Source organism: Anabas testudineus, chromosome 11, assembly GCF_900324465.2.
Source record: "Anabas testudineus chromosome 11, fAnaTes1.2, whole genome shotgun sequence".
Classification (NCBI taxonomy): Eukaryota; Metazoa; Chordata; class Actinopteri; order Anabantiformes; family Anabantidae; genus Anabas; species Anabas testudineus.
In genome coordinates this window covers 17,760,287-17,784,135 of record NC_046620.1, presented here as the reverse complement: position 1 = coordinate 17,784,135, position 23,849 = coordinate 17,760,287, and the positions used below count along the sequence as shown (strand labels likewise).

General features: G+C 37.9%; 1 protein-coding gene across 2 annotated transcripts in view; it reads left to right on the top strand.

Annotated features, from left to right (window-relative positions):
• Positions 1-23,849, top strand: part of ctdp1 (CTD (carboxy-terminal domain, RNA polymerase II, polypeptide A) phosphatase, subunit 1) — a 54,245-nt gene that overhangs the window by 783 nt on the left and 29,613 nt on the right. The window contains exons 2-11 of one of the 2 annotated variants that reach the window (XM_026348369.1): positions 852-935; positions 1,639-1,732; positions 2,534-2,662; positions 2,939-3,089; positions 3,966-4,056; positions 5,267-5,433; positions 7,164-8,168; positions 10,675-10,816; positions 11,520-11,750; positions 12,800-12,953. In XM_026348369.1, coding sequence (XP_026204154.1) covers positions 852-935; positions 1,639-1,732; positions 2,534-2,662; positions 2,939-3,089; positions 3,966-4,056; positions 5,267-5,433; positions 7,164-8,168; positions 10,675-10,816; positions 11,520-11,750; positions 12,800-12,953 — 2,248 coding nt within the window. The remainder of the gene's footprint in view (positions 1-851; positions 936-1,638; positions 1,733-2,533; positions 2,663-2,938; positions 3,090-3,965; positions 4,057-5,266; positions 5,434-7,163; positions 8,169-10,674; positions 10,817-11,519; positions 11,751-12,799; positions 12,954-23,849) is intronic. The other variant, XM_026348370.1, reaches the window with a different exon arrangement.

The following is a 23,849-nucleotide window of genomic DNA, read 5'->3' as shown; positions in this document are numbered from 1 at the left end:
GGACTTTCAAAGTATGAGGTGTTTTTTTAATAAGTACTTTAAGCACACATTTCAGGTCTTGAACTAAAAATGGTAATGCAAATAATTTGAAAGCAGGAGTATATAAAGCCAGATATGATTTAATAAGTGTCGCATTCATGTATATGCAATCATTCTCGGAGGGAAAATATATTTGCGGTTTTATTTTGAAGGCAAAACGTCGTGAAGTGTGTGGGTTTACGTGCCTTGACGCAGCCGTGGCTCGCGTGCACAGTGCGTACAAGCTGCACAAAGTTGACACCTAAGAGATGACCAGAGAAGTTTAATCCTGTCCTTTTCATACGTGCATCTACTGTGGAACAAATGTACCATGCTTTTTTGTTTTACAGCAACGTGTTATTCGATCCACTAAGATCAATTAAGGTCTATTTTTGTAGTTATTGCATTGTCTTTCCACATCTCTGATGTTAGTAAACATCTACAGCTCTCAGCTGTGTCACAGCTATAAGAGCAGGCTGCTCTGTGCTGCATTCAGGTGCTCTGTGCTGCATTCAGGTGCTCTGTGCTGCATTCAGGTGCTCTGTGCTGCATTCAGGTGCTCATGTTGCACTTAGATGCTCTATGTAAACACCTGCTACTGACTGTTGAGTAGGTCACACTATTTGTTGTACCCCCAGTCTGAAGAAACTGCATATGCAATGTTCAGCTAGTCATTGTTGTAGATAGTAAATAGTTAAGTTGTATATTAAAATGTTTTCTCTAAATTAACATTTTTATTAAATTAACATTTCCTTACAAAAGCGGGAAAGAATGTTTTATTACAAATTTACCAAGCAGCAGTTATTTACACTAACCTTCTTTCCTTTTTTCAGGGGCGTCATTGTCAGAATAGAAGAATGCAGCCATCCAATAGTGATGAAGGGTCTTTGTGCCGAATGTGGCCAGGACCTTACTCAGTAAGGAAATGCCCACACAGACACTTTTTACACTGAAATCAAAACCAAATAAATGTTTGACACTTTTGCACAAACTCTGACTTTGCACATTATAATTAAGGTATTGCAAAGCATTCCTACCATAACAACACAAAAGTTAATACTAAGGATTTCACACAGTCTCATCTTTGTCCATCGTTTAGCTAGTGGGCCACTGTGGCTGTCTGTATCTGTTCTAAATTTTTTGGTGGGTCCAGTTTTATTTAATACCATCAGGTGGCGCTAGAGATCATGCAGAGAACGCTGAGTACAACTAATGTCACAAAACAAGTGTTAAATCTCACTTCCCTGCATTCATGTAAAATTTAGTGACTGCAAGTCACAGAAAATTTGTTATTCCTTAAATCAATATATGCTATTAGAAGTTCTGTGATGTTAAAATGTAAGGGAATCATATTGCATGACACAACCCATTTTTATGTAATGATGCATAAAAAAATAAGCCTTAAACTGCTCAAAGTGCCAAATCACTTGTTAGCTGCAGCATTTCCTGTTATTGCTGTAAGCCAGTAACTGCAGTTACAAAAACAGGTTTGAATATTAACATTTGTCTGATAGCAGGCAAATTCCTCTTAGTCTGTTGTTCTCAATGACAATATGTCGAAGGACCTGAAAGATACATAAACCACAAAATGCAGGACTCACTCTTCTTTCTCTTCTCAAGGCTGCAGTGCACGAACGGGAACCAGCAAACTCCCATCTCTACAGCAACAGTCTCCATGGTGCACAGTGTCCCAGAGCTGATGGTCAGCTCAGAGGTGAGTCATGATGGAGATACATTCAAGACTGAACTACTAGAGACGATACTGAACATTTACTCCATTAAAAGAGTGTGTGTGCGTTCATTGCACTTGGAAGCACAGTGCCCTCATGTCCCTGTACTGTATGGTGACTCCACAAATTAAATCAATTATCACCAGTAGAGACATAGCCCTGTATTCCATAGCCAGCTAGTTTAGGTTATCTAGTGAATATGGAATTAAATTCAGAATAATTTATCATCAGAGGTCAGTATTTTTTTTTTCAAAACACTACATCAGTGTAAAAATAACTGGTGAAAGGATATGAAGCTGTTAATCAGAAATATTACAAATTTCAAAAGCTTTTTTACTACATGAAAACAATCTTACTGTATAAAAGCACCAACAAGTGAAGCCAATAACCATGACTATGGTGTTACTATGGAACCTGTCAAGAGATGCAATATATTGGGCAGCAAGTGAGCAGTCACTTCTTGAAGTTGATGTGTTGGTAGCACTAAAAATTGATAAGTTTAAGGATCTGAGCAGTGTGATGCTTGCAAAGTTCTGTCGTGCCCTTCCGTCCTGACATTCACTTACATTAACACGCATGTACCACCTACCTAAACAGACTGAGTATGGACCTTCATGGCAGCAGTATTTCTCCATCCAGTTAGATCTCACTTGATAACATGCAGGACATTCACAATGTTAGGTTTTTGAGCTCTTTAAGGTTGTGGCTGACTGGAGGAAGAGATGGAGGTCATGCAAAATCATAAAATTTCTGATGTTGTATGCACTTTCTTTATTCACTACTAGCAAGCAGAACAGCTGGGAAGAGAGGACCAGCAGAGACTCCATCGGAACAAAAAACTGGTCCTGATGGTGGATCTGGACCAGACGCTTATCCACACTACTGAACAGCACTGCCAGCGTATGTCCAATAAGGTATTATGAGCAAGCCATCACACTGCTGCTTAAACGTACTGCTGCTTACAATTCAGCCCTTTATGATGTCCTTTTACCTGAAACAGTATTTTGCACAACAACTGTGATCACAAGTATGTAGTAAAATCTGTTTAGTGGCTTATGAATTCAACTTTGACTGTTTTGATAATTATTAAATTTAAAGAGCTTACAGTAGTTAAGAGCTGGTATTTGAACCATTTGTGTTCTTGTGTGTGACTGTGTCATAGTTAACCCTTCCTGTTTTCTTTCCTCCAGGGCATTTTTCACTTCCAGCTCGGGAGAGGAGAGCCTATGCTCCACACACGACTGCGCCCACACTGCAAAGAATTCTTGGAGAAAATTGCCAAACTCTATGAATTACACGTCTTTACATTCGGGAGCCGCCTTTATGCACACACCATAGCTGGTAAGTCACTTACTGTTTTGTATTTTACTGCACTTTTCACACATTATACCCGCTGATTTATGCTGTCAGAATGTTGTAGAAATTACATTATGTGGATTTTGACAGGTCAGGGGAACTCTTACGCTTGTACTTTCTGTTTCAGTCCACAAGAGGGAATCATCTGTTCATCAGCTGGAACAGGATACACAACTTAAAATGCATATTAAGCCATTTAATGTTTTGCATTGACATTTTGGCTGAATACATGTATTCAGCTGTAGGCTGGTGATGGTGCCTTCCTAAATAAAAATGGTTTTTGCAGGGAATGTGTAGGTAGTGTTTTTGTGCTGTTGTTTTGCTATTCAGACTGCAATATTTCATCATACTGTTTATATTAGAGGCAGGCCTAGCCCAGTAATGTTCTGCCTCCATATGATGAATGTTTAATGCATTCTGAATTAGGTTTAACTACCGGTCTTGGTGCAAGGGGAGGTGTACACGTTTGACAGCAGTGCTGCAGCTATTGACAGCTTTTATTGTGATTATAAAATCCTCTCCTCTGGCTGTTGTGCAGAATAGGTCCATATTTCTAGTTAAGGTTTCACCAAAGGCTGTTTATTTAATTTCAGACATAGTAAGCGAATTGTAAGCCTCTTATAGAATTAAGTTTTGAAAACTTTCTCAGCTTTTTCAAGAGATGATACCAAAAAAGTTTTTTTTCAGGGTGTCAAAGGTGTTTTCAAATGGGAGGAAAAAGCATGTTTTCTTTGTGGAGAACAGCTTTACAAGTTATAGAAGTAGTGCTTTATATTGTAATTGGAGAGGAAGTGCATGATTTAAAAAAAAACAAAACAGCTTAACTGGAGTTTCTTTAACGTTATTTCCTCATATTTTTAGGTTTTCTGGATCCTGAAAAGAAACTTTTCTCTCACCGGATCCTCTCGAGAGATGAATGCATTGACCCTTTCTCCAAGACGGGGAATCTAAGGTGGGAATTGCATTTTGCTAAGAATGAAAACTAAATCTATTGCATGCAGTCGACTCTGTGAAGATCCTGCATCCGTCTGTCTATTAGACATTATTTTACTAGTTCGTTTCAAATCACAAAGAGACTGCTGTTGGTGGATTTGATAACATGATTCACATCACCATTTGGTAGTGAATTATTGCAAATAATTTTTACTTTGTACTGGGTTTTAATATTATTGAGGAAATTTTAAGTTTTTGTAATTTAGTAATATTTTCACTGCATAGTCTAACAAATGACACATTTGAGAGTGAATGAAAATACATGTTTTCTGAGTATCCTACTTATTATCCCATTGATTTAAAAAAAAACAATTTAAAACAAATTGGTTTTCTTTTTAGAAATGTACATACATTTTAATTGCATATAATGTCATTTGCTAAAACTAACCTAAATAATGCATTTAGGTGTCATATTGCATTCTGTGTTTTAAAAAGGAACATCTTCTAAAATGCCTAGTCTTGACTGTCTTAAAAGGCTTAAAAATAGTCATATTTAGTATAAATATTTTACTATAATATTTATGTGACATGCTAACACTAACATTACCTTGTGTAGGATTCACTCTATGGACTGGCTGCTTTCTGCTATAATGCTATATCACTGATGTTATGCTATCGTGGTAGGCTAGTTCAGTGTAACAATAGACAAGTTACAGAGTTTCTGTTTAGTCTGTTTTCAAATCTCAAGATTTGGAAACATTCAGTCATTTTCTCTGCCATGTCCCTATTTGTCCCTTGCTAGATTGTCTCTTTCTTGTTTTTGCAATCCTTGTTATAAAACAAACACATCTTCACATCAAATCACTTAAATGTCCAGCACAAAGACAGCTGATAGGTCTGCTTACAGCTATCAGAGAATAAATATTAGAGATTTTCATTGTTTTTCTTCTTTTTATTTAATGTAAGCTTCGGCTCAAGGCCTCCTGCAATAACACGTAGGGAAAACTGCTGAGTATTGTGTTTATATTGTCAGTGGGCGCTGGCAGACAAGTTCAATGAGTAGAGGTCCATTATTCCCTCTCAGTGTCAGTAATGCAAGCTTGTCAGTGACATTTCCTTAAAGATAAAAACATTGGAAGCTTCATGTGAGAAATTACAATAAATAATGGCTCATTATTCTTAGTTTAAAAAAGGTCTCAGCTTTTGCCATTGCTTGTTTTTCATGGCAGGAACCTTTTCCCTTGTGGGGATTCTATGGTCTGTATAATCGATGACCGAGAGGACGTGTGGAAGTTTGCACCTAACCTCATCACTGTGAAGAAATACATCTACTTCCACGGTACAGGAGACATAAACGCTCCACCGGGCTCCCGAGAAGCTCAGATGGCCAGGAAAGGTAAAAGTGCCAACTTCTTGCACGTTTTATTTATGGGAAACCACTGTAACAACAGCTTATGCAACAGAAAGGGTCAAATGTACAACCAGACATGAGCTGTTGAAGGATTATTTTTCAGTAGCCTTGCTCTGTGAGGCACTTTTAGCTAAAGTTAACTAGCAAGGCAGTCCAAAAGATTCACGGCTGTTAAGCGGCTCTTAGAGGTGCATAGTATGGAACAGTGCTCTATATCACTGGAAACCAAGGCACAGAGGTTACTGGAATGTTCCTCTCTGACACAATGTAGTTAACAAGAGCAATTGTTTGCACACAGTTTAGAAATCAATTTAATGTGACCTTTCACACCAAAATGTTTCGTAGGGCACATTAAACTAGACAAAGTGGTAATCTAATAGCACTGACTAGTGCACACTATTTCATTATACTGCTACCAGCTGCAGGGGGTTCACATTTGGTTTGTTATCATCCTTCACTAGTCCTATTGAAATGTTAAATATTTTACTACCAGCTGTTCTAGTTTATATACTGTGCATGGGTAACCATTCCTAATTTTGGGATGCAGTAGATCAGGGGTGTCCAATCCTGCTCCTCGAGGGCCACTGTCCTGGGTGTTCCCTGTAGGGCAGGGAGAGTTGAAAAACAAGCAGAACAGTAGCCCTTGATGACCAGGATTGGACACCACTGGAGTAGAAAGTGTAAACTATAAAGTATTCTTAGTTTTTTGAAAACTAAATAGTGATGAAGAGTTTTTTTTACAGTCTTATCTTATATGGTGAAGGTTGCTGTCCACTGGCCAGCGCCTGCTCAAGCGTGTCCTGTCTACTTAGATTATTTAGCTGCCCTGTCCGTTCAGCCCTGTGGTTTAGAGAGTCTAGCTTTGTTAAGTTTTATCTGTCCCAAACATGAACACTTGATGGTTCACAAGACTCAGACACAACAGAAAGCATTATTTTGGTGGTCAGTGAAAGTATCCAAAAATGCTCTCCTGAGCTAAAATCTTGGTTGTTCATGGGGTTTAATGTAAAAGTGTGAAATGTTTGGGTGGTTAGCACTAACAGGTTTATAATGAAAGTGTCATTAGCCTCAGCAAGGTCTTTAGCTAAAACAGCAGTGTGTGCTACCACAGTTTCCTGTAGTCTATATACCTGTGTGTAGTCTTTTAAGATTACTCCACTAATATTGCACAAACACACACATATTTAAAACCATGCCATAGATTTATACTGTTTTCTTCTTGTTGTGTTATAAGAGTAGTGTGAGGAAAGTGAGTTAAATATTTTGCATGGAATATGGAGAATAGATAAATGATATAACTAAAGACGAAAAAAGAGAACCAGAGTTTAAAAAGTTGTAACTGATTACTAGCTACAGATTGGAAAGCAAGAAATAATAATATTATTATAGTTGTTATTATTATTGTCAGTTGTAACATTTTAATAAACTGAAATTCAATTTTATTAATAATTAATGACCCCAGTTACTGGAGCAAATATTATATTTTTCTTATTTTTTAGCCGTGGGATTTCATGTGTACAAGAGAACCTCTGGCACTAACAAAGTTTTCAGTCACACAATAATTTTTTTGTTAGGATAGGGAAATCTGATGTACCCTGACCTGACAATCTTACCTTTTAACTCACCCTTTAAGAAACGCTTTGCTCCAACTATATGTAACTTAATTTTGAAGCATGTGTCTTTGAATATGTTGTGACTAACACGTCTTGTTTCAGCAGGAGGTCCCTCAAGTCGATCAGCAGAGAGCACAGAATCAGCAGTGTCGCTTGGTACAGAAGAGCAAAATAATGGCCTGAAGAAAAGGGGAAAGGACCATGTTTCTGGAAGAGATGAGTCCACAAAATCTCAGTCTTCTCAGGGAGTACCAACAATGATCCATGAACCAGCACAAAGTAAAGGCTCAGAGACTGAAGCAGATTCTGGGGTGGCATTGAAAGAAACTCAGGAGGGTGACAGAACAAATGTAAAGGAAGACGATAGTAGAAAAAAAGTGGGGACACAGGGAAATGCAAACTCATCAGCTCCAAGCCATGAGTCTAATAATCTGGACTTTGACCTTTCCAGTGACAGTGACAATGACTCCATTAAAGAAAAGCCTCCCTCATCGGAGAGTGATAGTGAAGGCAAGTTAAGCCAAGCAACAAAATCTAGGATGGAAGAAATCACACGAGAGTCTAGTAAAAGGGAAGGGGACATTAAAGATCAAAGTGAAGGAGAGAACAGCTCTGACATAGCAGAACCTTCAGGAGTTCTCCTCCCGGACCCTGAGCTCGGAAATGGCTGCTCAGATAGGAGAGAGCCAGAAACTGAATCCCAGAATAGTGAACAATCTGGGGTTACCATGGGGGAGGAGATGCTGGACCAGAGTATGGAGGACGAGGAGGACGAGGAAGAAGCTGATAATGACCAGGACGATCACTTGATCTACTTAGAGGAAGTGCTGGAAAGGATCCATGCGGAATACTACGCCCGCTATGAGGCCTACCTGAAGAAGAAGGCCTCCGAAATGCCGGACATTCGTAGGATTGTCCCAGAATTAAAAAGCAAGACAATGGAGGGCACAACAATAGTGTTCAGTGGTTTGTACCCAACCAACTACCCAATGGAGAGGACTCGTGAGTACTACCATGCCAAGGCACTGGGGGCCAAAATTGGCAAAAGTCTTGTTCTTAGCTCCCAAGATCCCAATCGGACAACACACCTCATCGCAGCGAGAACTGGTATGTAGATAATTATTTGTGCCATTCTTCAGTCTTTAACACAGCCCACAGCTCCATTCCAGCATGAGACCTTTGTCTCGTGTCATACCTTTTCCTTTCTCTGTTCGCATCTATGCTAATGAAGGGGAATAAAGCGCTTATTGCTGCAAAAAATCTATTGTAGAAGTTAATTTTTCTCTCTGCAAGGTCTATAGTTTTGAACTATAAGTCCAATACGTTTGGTGATTTAGGTGAAATCATTTTAAAGATTAACTTTTTTTAAACTCTTCTGAGTGTGGTTTAGGTGCTGCTCAATAACCATGTGCTGAAACATACATTAATGAATGCAAGTAATGGTTTGCTAATTAAGCTAGAATTCAAGAAAGGTTGCAAGGTTTGTTTAAATGTCAGCCTTACTGGATTATTGGCAGAACTGCGTGCATGATCGCAGATGACTGAGCTTCAATAGACTGTCATCTCAATTAGAGTATCTCCGAGGTCAGCCATTCCAAGAGGGTGAATGTCAGTGTGATGAACTCTGGTTAACACATGACAAAGGTCTATGGTTGCAGCACTGCACAGACCTCAGTTTAGTTCTGGGCAGCTTGACCTGTGCAGCATCAGCAGGATGTTCATTTCATGTTAATAGCAACTTAATCCAGTTCTCCTACTGTATAAAGCAAGGGAACAGTAAGCAGGAAGGCTGTTCTCAGTCAGAACAGTGGCTTACAGGATTGTGTGCATGTGGTCTTTACTGTGAATGTGTATATTTAATGGCTATTACAGGAAAAAGGTCAGTCAAAAAGTTTTTTGAATTATTGAGTTTTTAACTCGTAAATCATAAAGTAAGCGGGATTCTTATTGGGTGCTTGCACAACCAACCAGTTTGTGGATCTGGACCTATATGATTTTCACCTGTAAGCTTATTTTGAAGTTCTCCAGTGCAGTGTTGGCCAAAAATAGATTAATGCAACTTTATCCATAATGATGCTTTAAATTGATTTCGTTATACTGTAGTTTCTCAAGATGGCTCATTTGCTGTAATAAGGCCAACGTGATTGACAGAAACGCAGTTCACTGCTTCTGGACAATAGAGAATCAGGTGAATTCCGCAGGCTGTTTGTATATATTTTTTACCAACTGAAAGAACCACAAATCAAAAAGCTTGTGAAAATATATTGAGGCTATTTTTGCTGGAGATCATGCTGAGTCTGTAATAAACACCCTGTTTTGCTCAGAAGATTTTTTTTTTTTTATCAAGATACAAACAAAATTACACTGAGTTTGTGAAAACTGTTTCTACTCAGAAATTGCTCTTCTGTCTGAAGACCAGGAGTGGATTTAGGCATGTATTGCTACCAGTCCAGTTTACCTTTTGAAAACAAGCACAGGAAGTGGCACTGTTGCCTCGGGAGCCATCCCTGCTGAGAGCGGCACTTGGCAATCACTCACCTTATACAGAATCAGAGGGGGAAATAATCAGCCGAAGATGGAATTGGAGCAACGTGAGCAGTATTTCACTTGGACGAGAAAGATTGTGGCCCTGAGGCTTGTTTGCCACTTTATTCCAGGGTGAAAACACTGGATGAAAAGCCGTAATCTTTTGAATACTTACAGTCCCCAGAAGGTGAATCCTATTGAGTTTGGTTATCCCATGACTTTTCCTCTAACACCTCCATGATGTTAACATTTTTTGTTTGTACTGAAATGTTGCAACAGTGAAATGGCATGAAATACAGGTAATCGCAGTGCCTAGAGTAAATCTGAAGATTTATTCTGATGACATCCTGTTTATGGCAAGCACCAACACCAAACATACTGTATGCAGTAAATCAAATGAAATTTGAACTGATGCCAAATGTGACCCAAAAGCAGTAGTAGACAACAGCAGTAGACTTCATGAGCTTATAGAGTTGGAAGATTCAAGATGTCTGCGTGTCAAACATCTTCTGTTATTTAAGCGGAAGCACTTCTGGCTTTTAGTATTTCTGAGAAAACATCAATGACTTCACTTTACCACAGTTGAAAGCAAACAGGTTGCACATGACCACCATCTTTTAGTCCTATAGTAGAAGGTCTGAATACTTTTGTTAGAGAGAGTTTCCTGTTTTATGATTTATTTATAAAAATCTAAGTATGTTTTCATGTATGTGTCACTACAACCTATTGAATGCAGAATAATTATTATTATTAATGATAATTAATAGTAAACATGAATAATAATTCATGATGATTAATTTCAAATGATACACATTTAAAATCAAACCTACAACACTTATATTTTCTGAGGACACTGTGTTGAATTCTAGAAAAGTGAAAATAAAATGGCTCCAAAAGTCAAATGTTCCCTATTATTTTTCTAAAAAATAGTGAACAGGAAGTTATTTTCCCTTCCAGGAAGAGAAAGGTCTGAGCATTGATCTGAAATATTCCTTAGACCCAGAGTGTATGTACTTGGTAATGACTTTTGATTGCAAACCTGCTCTGACTTTCACCATTTTCTTTTCTATTCCTTTTATTACTCTAGGCACAGAGAAGGTTCGTCAGGCACAGGGCTGCAAGCACCTCTATGTAGTCAACCCAGACTGGCTGTGGAGCTGTTTGGAGCGCTGGGAGAGGGTGGAGGAGCAGTTGTACCCACTGAAAGATGACTACTCTAAGATGCCACGGTAAAGAGGCTACTGGCGGATGAGCCATGGTCTTACAGGTCTCTCCAGGCCTAGTAGATTAGTACTGATAATGTAAAATATACTACATTTATTGTACAGATGCAGTCAGAGCTTTACATACACTCATCATAGAAAATGTTTCAGAAGGTGAAGGAGTCACAATGGTGTAAGATTTGTAACTAAAGTTGTTAACGGAGACCTTAAAAAATCAGTTGGCAACACTACACACCCTAGGTTAACCTGACCATACGCAGACCATACAGAAATTAACATCTCTGCTATTGGCATATACTTTGAGCAAACTGCACAAAAACACAGAATAGATTGTTTCTATAAATACATTGCAGCTTTAGGCGATTATAATCATGCAGCACTAGTACAATAAAATCTGTTTTAGAAGTGACTCCAGACAACTTTCCTGACTGGTATAAGTGTGCCATCCTCTTTCAGATCTGCACTGAGCTCTTTGAACTTTCCTGTTGTACTGTATGTGGGTCAATCCAAAAAGTGTATTCAAACCTATTTTATGTCGGTACAGAGAAGCTACCAGCTATGGCCAATTTTAAAGACATTTCTGAACTATTGAATTGATGATTCACGATGAGTTAAGGTAAACTTCAGACCACTGACATTGTGTATGAACTCCACTATATCACAATCTTTATTGAATGTAATTACGCCTTTTTATCTTCTCTGTTTGAAGGAGCAACAGTCCAGCAGCCTTCCCTGACAATATGGGCTCACTGCAGAAGCCTGTTTTCCACCCCGCTCCCATCCACCAGAGAGCTCAACCTTCAGCCCCAGAGGTTCGGATTTATGACCCTGTCACAGGAAAGCTGATCCGCAAAGGCCCACAGGTGTCACACCCACCACCCTATCTCCAAACCTCAGGGTCCTTGTTGCTCTCTGACCAGAGGGATCAGTCTTGTCTCAGGTATTGCAAGAAATGAATCACATTTAAGCAACAGAGTAATGCAATACTGATGTAATAATATACACCATAACATTTTCTGGGGTTTTAAATATCAAATTACTATATAGCTTTAATGCACTGGACATTTTACTTCATGTTAAAATGTACAATTTAAAGCCTCATTTATTCTGGCACTGGATGAATGTGTCTCAAACGGAGCTAGGGTACTAAAAGTTACACAGCTAAGTCTTCTGAAGCCTATATGTAGGCGCCATTTTCAGTCTTACTGGTGTGGTGTACTTCACCACACTATTTGTACTTCACTCTATTTGTCATTCAGTCAGTCTGTCATATGCTAATGAAGAGTGCGTCTTTTCTTTCTCTCTCTCTCTTCTGTGTTTCTGTGTTGTTTTTTGTCATTGCCATGCCACAGTGAGTTTGAGGTCTGCTGGCCTTTAAATGTTTGTATCTGAATATGTCTAGCATGATACTGCGTAATTAATAATCACAAGTGTGAAATTGGCCCACTTTATTCATGGGCTAGTAGGCAGCGTTGAATTTTGCATAAGGTTTGATTCAATCATCGCAGAAGATCCATTCAATTAAATACTGCCCAGAGCAAGTATAGAAGCTTCTTTTTATGAAGCCCATTAGATTTACATCTAATGGGTCTTTGAAATTCTTATCACTGCACACTACACACACTCAGCCTTCACTTTTCTACCCTTTGCATCCTCAAATAGTATGTATTGTAAAAAAATCTGTTAATTATTTTAAGATTAGTAAGTGCAAGAATGTACGGTATGTAAAAAGAAAGAAAACAAAAATAAAAAAGTTATTTTTAAGATGAGTAATGTAAATAAGCAGTTTATGACCTCTGTGAGATTTCAGCTACATTTTGACAGCAGATGCTAATAATATTGATAATGTAGATAGATGGACACTGTAGATTTAGCAATGTCACATAAAAACCTGAGGTCTTTGTGTCTTTCTGTGTGTTTGGCTAAGTCACTAACTAGTGAATCAGTTTAGTTTTGTAGTGTTTCATAGCTGCTTTTGTCTGTTATCAGGGGAACTTCTAAGGATCAGCAAGATCACATGGCGGGGTCCAGCGCAGATGACCAGCAGCCGGGGCCGTCTCGTCGGAAAAGACAGCCGAGCATGTCTGAAACCATGCCACTTTACACGCTTTGCAAGGAGGATCTAGAGAGCATGGACAAAGAGGTAAGCAATAAGAAAATACTGAAAAAGAAAATTCCCCCTTCAAAACAAGTATTCCAGCATCACTATAATTCTTGAGAAATATTCAGTACATTAAACAGCAATCCTGGCTGCAACATCATGAATCCAATATTCTGAAGACTAAAATCTTTTTCTAAATGCTTTATAAATAATGTGACTTGTAATAAGAGCATGTATTAATAGTATAATATATTATATGATTATATTAATATTAATAGTTCAGAGTTAAAACCTTATTTTTGTGATGTTCTCAATGTAAAATATGTATATTTTGTAACTGTATTAAAATGGCAAATAAGATGTAGATCACTGTATAAAACCACTCCCTAATATTCTAAATTAGTTTTACAGACAACTGAATACTGATTGCAGACTTTGCCTTTTTGCTTTAGATGAAGTATATTACAGTTTTTGTGCTCATTCAGTTTGAAACATTGTATTATATAAAGTCAGTTTATAGTTTTCACATCCACATGTCGGCTACAGTATGTGTGATGTAAATTTAGTCAACTCTCAAGTCTGGAAGGCTCGGGACAGACTATCTACATACGTCCATGTCTAGCCTAGAAAGGGGCATATATGGAACCTTTCAGTATTGCTAATGCTGTGACTGAAAAGTAAACTGGATGCTTGAATTAATGTAATGTAATGCTGATTTTAGTGTTCCTAAGAATGTCCATGTGAAGTAATTTTTGTCACTTTTTTTACTTTGTTTATTTGTAGGTCAGTTCAATTTTTTATGTAGCCTAAAATCACAATCAAGGTCATCTGAAGTCGCTACATTATACAGTGAATCCAGAAAGTATTCCCAGCGCTTAACTTTTTCTACATTTTGTTATGTTACAAAATTAAATAAATTCATTATTTTCCTCAAAATCCAAAATAATGATTTCAAATTCAAAGTTCAAGTTTTTGGGAAAATTTCTTTTTTGGAAAAAAAAGTAAAGAAAAAGTTATGCAGCATTGAAGGTTCTAATAAGCACTGTGGCCTCCATTACTCGTAAATGGAAGAAGTTTGGAACCACCAGGGCTCTAACTAGAGCGGGCCGCCTGGCCAAACTGAGAGAGAAACAACAACAACCATCTCTACAGCACTCCACCAATCAGGCCTGTATGGTGGCCAGATGGAAAACACGTCAGTAAACGTAAAATGCACCTGAAGGACTCTCAGAGAAATACGATCTCTGGTCTAATAAAACAAAGAGTCAACTTTTTGTGGAGGAAACCATGCACTGCTCACCATCTGGCCAATACCATCCCTGCAGTAAAGCATCGTGGTAGCAGCATCGTTATTGAGGAACAGATAAATGCAGCATTGTACAGAGACATTCTTGTCTGTTCCAGAGCACTCTGAACCACAGACTGGGGTGACGGTTCATCTTTTAACAGGCTGTGTGTGATAACAAAGGAGTGGTTACAGGAAAACTCTGTGAATGTCCTAGAGTGGTCCAGTCAGAGCGCAGACTTGAACCTGATTGAGCATCTCTGGAGAGTTCAGAAAATGGCTGTGCATAGTCGCTCCCCATACAACCTGATGAAGCGTGAAAGGTATTTCAAAGAAGAATTAGAGAAAGTGCTCAAAAATAGTTGCTCCAAGCTGTTAGCATCATACTCAAAAGGACAAGGCTGTAATTTTTCATTTTTAATAAATGATAAATGAAAGTTTTTGTAGAGTTTTGAGGAAAGAAATAAATTTACCAGTTTTGGAATAAGGCTGTAACATAACAAAATGTTGAAAAAGCGGTGTGAAATCTTTCTGGATGCACTGTACATGGAGAGAGGAGCTCCCCCAGCAGAATAGGTCTATAGCTTCATAGCTTTAAAGCTGAAAGATGGTTGAGTCACCTGATCCATCTCTAACTATAAGCTTTATAAAAAAGGAAAGTTCTATCCCTAATCTTAAATGTAGAGAGGGTGTCTGTCTCCTGAATCTGAACTGGGAGCTGGTTCTACAGGAGAGGAACTTGTTAGCTAAAGGCTCTGCCTACTATTCTATATCTGGAAACCACAAAAAGGAAAGTTTTAAGCCTAATCTTAAATGTAGAGAGGGTGTCTGTCTCCCGAATCTGAACTGGGAGCTGGTTCTACAGGAGAGGAACTTGTTAGCTAAAGGCTCTGCCTACTATTCTATATCTGGAAACCACAAAAAGGAAAGTTTTAAGCCTAATCTTTAATGTAGAGAGGGTGTCTGTCTCCCGAATCTGAACTGGGAGCTGGTTCTACAGGAGAGGAGCTTGTTAGTTAAAGGCTCTGCCTACTATTCTATATCTAGAAACCACAAGTAGACATGAACTCTGACAGCAAAGGGTTTTTGCTAAGAAAATATGGAACTGTGAGGTCTGTAAGATATGATGGATCTTTGTAAATACGGAGAGGGATTTGAAAAGTTATTCTAGATTTTACATTGACCCTATAGAGAGAAGATGATGTAGGAGAAATATGACCTCTCTTGCTAATTCCAGTCAGAACTGGAGGCTTTTTAAGGAGTTATTGGGTCATCCTATTAATATGAATTACAATAGTCGGTCTGTAAGTAACAAATGCACAGACTAGTTTTTCAGCATCACTTTGAGATAGGATGCTCCTAATAATACCAATACACAGGGGCACAGGGGTTTAAATTTAAAATTCAGTTTAATACAATTTATCAGACATACCAAGCAGACAGCATTTTGTGGAATGTTAATGAGTAAAGAAAATTATTTACATTTTGTGCTATAGACAGCAGTGGAAATATCCAAACACATCTGTAATACTGCTTTTCCTGTACACTGACGGTATATCAGCCTGTCCTCTATTCTGATACTCAAATTCTTGCATTTGCCTTCATATCTACCTTCTGCATTTTATATGATTTTCCGTTCTAGCATGGTAGGTGAACTGATTACTAATGTCTGAGAGCCTTGTACCTCCTGCTTGGATAATACTCTTTAATGGAGGCAGAATTTTGCTAATGCTTGAGTGGGGGAAAATGTGGAAAGCAGATCCTTGAGATCTGCCAAGAGCCTCTCAGCAGGTGATTATTCAGAAGAAAGATCTTTGTAGCTTGTTCCCATGGTACATGACTTGACAACCCATGTTTGAAGTGGGGTACATACAATAGAAGTATTGTTTGAATGTTGAATTAAAAAAACGGATGTTTATTAAATCTAAAGGGGCCTATATACAACTTCTGTTTGACCGGGTGCCTTCCTATGTGAGGTTTGGATTTCTTCCCATGTTTGTGGTTGCTGGGTAATCCAGCTACCTCACACTGTCAAAAGCCATGCATGTTAGGGTTAGCTCATGACTCTAAATTGCCCATAGGTGTAAATATTAGTCTGTCTATATGTTGACCCTGTGATGGACTGGCCATCTGTCCAGGCTGTACCCTGACAGCTGGGATGGGCTCCAGCACCCCTGTGACCTATAAGACAAACAGTTAAGATAAATGTATTATGTTCGAAATTGTCTCATCTTTTTCAGTGAGGCACGCTGACTATAAAATAAAAAGAAACACTTTGTGGTTGAAGATTGTAAAGATTGAAGAAAGATTAAACATGCTGCAAGGAAAATAGGCTTTGTTTAAGTTGAGTGATGTAGAAGTCAGTGTGACTGGTCATGCTGTAATTGATGGAGTGACACTTCTTACTGGGATACAGAACTCTGCCTGGTTATTAATGCCATTGGATTCTGATGTTAAGCAACCCTGCAACTGCTCACTGTGAGGACTGCTGTGCTGTGCCTTGTTGGAAATTGACTTTCTTCTCCTTTTTACCTTTACACTTCTGTGCTTTAAAAAGATGCATATATATTTTTGTTATAAATTGCACATATTCCACTTTCTCCAAACATGACTAACCTGCCAGAGCCAACAGCTAGAAGATTTATCTTAATTGTTTCTTTAAGCTTTTGAGATGCTGTTTAATAAAATGTCTTTTTGGTGTTTTGAGAAAAAGGCAAAGTTATAATCTGTTGATTTTGCAGACTTGTGCTTTTATGTCTAATAGTAAAACCTTTAGAAAGAGGTTTGCTGTCTGCCAATTTGTCTCTTCTTAAATTCTAACTCTGGAGGATGATGATCGCACTTCAGGATTCCTGGCCTTCTAGGCAGACTTGCAAAGAAAAAGCCATATCTCAAACTGGCCATTAAAAACAAGATATGAAGATGGGCAAAGGAAGTGCTAGACAGAAGAAAGCTTGAAAAGAGTCTTGTAGACAGACAAATTTAAGTTTGAGATTTTCGAATCTTCATTCAAGAACATCCATGATGAAGATTAAATCAGATTAAAAAAAAAAAAAAAAAGATTTTCTCATTTTGTCAGTGACTATTTCCTATTTATTTATTCAAACTCATTTCATGTCTTTTTAATGAAAACAAAGACATTAATATTGTTAGAACTTTTCTGGAATAATAATAATTATTATTATAATTATTATTTGTATTATTTTATCGGTCTATCGGAACCTAATGATCCTGTATTTTTTTTAATTGATGATGAAACAGCATTGCTAAAGGCAGTTCTATCTGGTAGGTCTAAATCTATTCTTCACACACTGCAGCCATGGCAAAAGCAAAGGTGTTTGTGCCTGTTAGACATCATACCAACTGCAGCAGGAAGCAAACTGAAAACTGTGTTTCTGTTATTAGTCTGAAATTGGTATGGTATGGTATGGTATTATGATTTGGTCAGGCCTGTTGTATAATTGTTTCTGAGCTCTCGTAGTTAGACTAAAAAAGGCTCTCTCAGTTTTAGTTATTAATTTATTTTATGGATAATGTGGCATAAGAGCGTGCAATTTAAAAAACCTATTTGTCAGAACTACGTGAATGAATGCAAAAGTTAGCAATATTCTGTGAATTTTGGAATTGACTGCTTTGATTTATTGTTGACCACATGTAGTGATGTGTTAGGGTTCATCACTGAGGATGTGGAGCAATATTTGTCTTTCACTAAGAAAAATGATTCTAAAATGGATCTTTCACCACTTGTGTGTGAATGTGCTGTTAAATGTTGAAATTATGCAGCTGTCCTAAATCTTCACTCTCAGTACAAGATATAGCTAGAGCTATTACTATATATACATTTTAATATAAAGAATTAGTATGGGTTCTTATCCTTTTGTGTTTGTGGCTATTGTCAAACATTGATCATCATCAACATAATACTCCCTTTATTTATCTTGAAACCACAAAACCGAAAGAATGAGCAAAAAGCAGAGCAAATTCCTTAATAAGTGGCAATAACCACTCAGGATTTACAACCACTTTTATACACACTGTTCCATATTTTGAGGCTCATAAATAATATAAAAAATGGCTGACAAGTAGTTGCATGGCCACGCGTGACCTGTATCCTCTTTACTATATTACTAATCAAGCAGATAAAAGGCCTGGAGGTGTTTCTGAGTGTGTTTCATTTGCATTTGGGAGCTGTTCACTGGAACTCTCAACATGAGATGAGATGTCTATGCAAGTGAAGAAGGCCATTGTTAGGCTGAAAAAACAAAATACACATTTCAGAGAGATGGTAGAAATGCTGAGAGTTTGGAAGACTTTTAGGAATTAACTGGCAGCTCAGCAACAGCAAAGGGACTGGAAGACTACTAACTAAACTAAACTAACTAAACTAAAATTATGACCACAGATTAAATGATGACCACAGAATTGTGTCTGCGGCGTATAAGATCCCTTTAACAACATGTAGTCTTGAGCTAGGTTTGTAATTTTCTAAAGTCAAAAGACACTTTATGATTGAAATTACAGAGGCTTCAGAACAAGGTGCAAACACTTCTAATGCTCAAAAAGAGAGGCCAGAAAATACCTAAAAAATCAGACCAGTTTGGGAATACAATTTGATCTGTCAAACATTGTGGAGGCAGTGTTGTGGCATTGGCATGTATGGCAAACTTGATGGGAGGCTGCTTCATACTGAAGATGGATAATGGCACAAAACAGTGTTCACAACCAAAAATTGTTGTGTCTATAGAAATAGCTGTAATTCCTGAATGGTTAACGCATCAACTTTTGTTTTGCCTCTTGAATTTAAGCTAAAATTCTTAATTTTTAATTCAGTTTCAGTGTGCTGGTATAGGAGGCCAAAAAAAAAAACATTGTTGCTCACTGTACTTCTTGAAACCATAATTTTTATCTAATATTTTGTACTGAAGAAAAGTAAAGAAACGATTTCAAATGAAGTATTCTTTGTAGACGATGTTACTATATATGTATTTCAAATGTCATCCTCCATGGACTAACTTGGCTAAAGGGCAGTCTGTGACATTCTTAAACACTCTAGATCATCAGGGTAAAGGGAAAGAACAAGACTTAATTGGCTGGAGCAAGGTACACATCCAAGTCAGGTAGACAGCCTCACATTTAAATGTCACCAGTGGTTACATGGTGGTATTTGTCAGCCTACCTGCAGAAACATGTGCAGAGTTGCCCTGCAAAGAATCACAGCAGTGATTTGGATGAACTTTCTTTAAACTCACTGCCCCCTTGTTGGATGTATGATGACTGGGAATGGCTACATTCTCTTCACACTGTCATGATAGACCATATGGTCCTCTGGTAAATATTATTAGGTGTAGTCCTACATTAAATTGATGAAATACCGTAACCTCAGACAACGTGCTGTATAAGGTTATTCTCAGCACATAGTTGTATTTAGTAAACACTGAAAAAACATTTTCTTATTGTAGGAAAAGCTTGGCAAAAGTAAACTTGGAAATTTACGCACAGGTATATTGGCACTTCATTGTTTTATATTCATATTGTCCATGTGAAAAATGTAACACCTTTGTTTTAGCTCTGTTTTGGTCTCCCCCAGTTTCTGAGGAAAATAAAACCTTAGCATTGCAAGCTGTTGTGGGCCATAAAACCAAAATGTTCAGTCAGGTAGCACATTATCCTTTATTGTTTCATTATTATTATAATCTATGTAATCCCTCAGTGTTCAGTGCACTGAAAGTGGCTCAGCCATGTGTAGAATTCAGACTGAATTGGCTGTTGTCCCTGACTTATTGTTGTCATAGCTCCTTTTTGAACTATTTATAATAATTAACAGTAATAATGCTCCCATTTTTTGCTTATGTTTATTAATTTCCCAGCTTTTCTACAAACTTAAATACAACTAATTATTAGATCAAACGAAACCTCTGCATTATGATCTGATGACGGTGTAACTCCCACAAGCTATTATGGGAGTCTGCAAAAAATTGAGTCTTATTTACCAACGTTTTCTTACCAAATAAATGCCAAACATGTTGATTAACATTATCAACTTAACTAACAGGCATTATAATAGCTGAATCGTGTGCCAGGATAATGTTGTAGCATGAGCCGCCATTAGTGGAGAAGTTTGGACTTTTATTGCTGTGCAGGAACAGACTTGCGTGAACAAAATGCAGCAGTACCACAGACATAAAATGAAAGTTTAAAGCTTGGATTAAAATCCCAAAAAAGTGCTTTCACTCAGCTGATCAGGGTTCCCCTGCTGATATGAATGCTGTGTCACCTTGTCATCAACAGCTTTCTATTATTTATTATTTAACGTGTCAGTTTATTTCTAGTTTTAATTGTTCATAAAATGTCGTAATATGCAAGAAATCTGTCACTTTTTTTTTAAAGTCTCAATTAACACAGTCCACCAACATTTGTTTGATCTCATATTTGACCAAAAGAAAAAAAAAGTAGACCCAATGATTTGGTTTTTGCATTTTTGCAAAAATGTGATCAATACTTAATGTTCCATAATTAGATCATGCTTTTCAAAACAATTTAATATATTGCACAAGTACATTGTCTTCATTTACAGATGAAATTGTCAGTTTGTGGCCTAAGCTGAGTATGCGGCTCTCCCTGCTCTTGAAAATGTTACGTTTCAGTGTTTAGTTACAGTTTGTTTGTTACAGTTGACAAAGCAGCGACTTACAAGAAATCATATTTGTGCTACAGGGTCAAATGCAGTCAGCCATAATGCTGACACAACCAGTAAATGACTTCTTCCAGACAAGCAGATCATCATCCACCCCAGTTAATTGTCAGTCCCTAAACCTAGAGCCGTACAAATATTCCCTCTACTCCCATCTATATTTACACACACTTCTTGGCAGCCTGACAGAAGTATCTTTTTTTGGTCTTTGCTTAAACAATGTGTTTAATTACCAGGTGTGATTTGGTTGGAAAACCTACAGATTCAGAAAAGTACATCATTGGTATAAAAACTCTCTGAAATCCGATGCCTCTGAATTTATTCTCTAAAGTATTTCATGTTTAAGGCTTTCCTATCCAAAGTAATGTTTTCAGTTCAGCCTTATGTAAGCACCCTCAACTAACCTCAGCAGCAGTGTAGCATGTCTTTCTGAGTTGATGGTGAAAAGAAGCCAATATTTTCCTGTTTCCTCTTAAGAATTCTTGGTCTCAAAGAATGCAGTAATCTCTGCACTTGAGTGCTTCAGCTTTCCTTCACGTAGGAGTAGGCAGAGGTGGAGTGAAGATGTGAACTCATGTTGTGGGGTTTATCGTCACAATGGGACTTTTCCCCCTTGAACAGCTGGATCGCATGGGGCCTTTAATTTGACCGTGAGCTAATGAACAACTCTGGGAAATACAGTTATGCTCACGATGACGTTTTTAAATTCACCAATTGTTTTGCTAGATTCTTATAATGTCTGCCTTCTTATACATTCACATTTATTTCCTTTTCTCTTAGGCCTTAGATTAGCTTTTTTTCCACAAAACGCAAAGCATTATCTCTCCCTATGGTCACTTTAAATGACCCATCAATGGTCTTACACCATTCAGCAATCAATGTTTATAGTGCTCTGTTACCAACTTTGAGTTATTTTGACAGGGTATGCAGCTTGTATAATATCCCTCTCAATGGGAATTTGCTATGTAAATTTTACCATTGCCTTTCCAAGCCATGGGCTCCTTGCGAATACCAAACAGAAACTAGTCAGGACAATCAGTGCTGACAGACTGGCTGCACAAAATTTTTTTGAGCTCTCACAGTGGATTCCCGCTTCACCTATTCTGCTGTTGAATGTTTCTGCTCTGTCTCTTCAGAGTTATGTTAATGTGGTGGGGTATTGTTATTTGTCTTTTAAAGTCAGACCTTAGGTGAAACTGGCTCTTCAAAAGCTTATTCTTTGCCTTACTCAACGTAAATTCTTTTTTTGGCTTCACTTCATGCATTGAAGCTCTGAAGTGTTTGCAGTAAGCAGCTAATTAGTTACTTTGGTTTAGATTTAGTCTGAAGGGTTAAACCTTCAGACTAAACTTTGTCCCCAATGTCATTATCTTTGACCACAGTGGCACTGTAGTGGGCGCTATAATTTGTTAAAAGCAAAATTACATAACTGCAGACAGTGGAAGCTAAAACGATCAATTTTCTTAAATCCCGCTGAAAAGTGCAATATTGAAATCACAGTTGCATCCAAGTGTGATGATGTGTTAATTTCATTACGGCAATTCATAATGTGACTCAATGTGTGGCCCATGCATACCTGTATGCACTCCAGACAATGCTCCAATGCTCCTGATGAGTGAACAGGTGGCGTCCTGGCTCCTGGACAGTCTGTGGTGGTAATTGGTGGATGCATGAGACATAACGACGAATCAAAATGTGTTAATCGTTAAATAGGTGTCTCTGTGCATATGCTATTTGGATGACTACTTAGTTTTGAAATACCTGATCTGTTTCACCTCTTGTTATATAAATCTATACCCAGTACCATTACTGCTTTGGCTAATATTTGGGTAAACATGTGACTTGTAAAGGTGTAGTAGATGAATATAAGTTGATCAAAGTTAAAGTATGTTTGGCAACTAACTTTTTTTAAGTTGGCCTCAGCTCAATGCACAGCGCAAGTGGAGGGAACTGCTCCCACAGTATCTGCTGCTTCTAAATCATTTAGCGTGAGTAACACCTCAGGCTGGATTTGAGTCTGAAGTTAAAATATCTGTGTCCAGCGTTTGAAAAAGAAATGTTAATACTGTAGCTTTGTGGGACATTTAGCCCCTCCCAAAATGACGTGGGTGGTTGCCACACTGTTTGTAGGGCTGATTAATGCTTCTATTTCTGCTAAAGTTCTAAGACCTTTCATCAGAAGCATTGATCAGAAGCAGGCATGGCTTCACTGGCCATATACTGTACAATGCCTGTGTGGTATTTGTTGGTAGTATCCAGATAAGAACTGTTCAAACGCGTAAAATGTAAAGCCCTCTTTGCTTAGAAGTGTGCCAAGGTAAGACTCTCAGTCTATGCCCATTTCTCTTTGTGTTTCTGTACTGACAGGAAAATTGAGATCCCTTTACAATCCTTATCAGGTGCATCAGAAATTAGACCCTGACAATTGTAAATTGTCACTACTATGTCATTACTATGTCATAGGACATAGTAATGGATAAAAGGTCAGGAGAAGAGAAACATTTTACTGAGGAGAAACAAAAATTGTGATTAAACCTTTAATTGTTTGATCGTGACAGTCTAGGAATAAATAAAAACCCTTTTTTGCAGTCTTTTTTTGTATCGTGTCCTGTAATTTGTTGTTTCCCTGCCAGGTCATTTGCCTTTTTTCTTCAGATTCAGTAAGTGAATTCAGCAAATTGAACTAGAGGACAGCCAGCACTGACCTAACATGTTCAGTTTCCTTTTTTAAATTCTCTCACCTTTTAGGCACTCTTTGCTGTCCAAATAACCAACAAGGCGATAATGAACCTGATTTGATACCAGTAATGATCCTGACTCTAGTCTCAAGAGAACATGGGGTGGCTGTGGCTCAATAGGTAGAGCAGTTGTCTGCCAATCATGGGATTGGTGGTTGAATTCCCGGCTGCCATGTCACATGCCAAAGTGTCCTTGGGCAAGATACTGAACCCCAAGTTGCCCC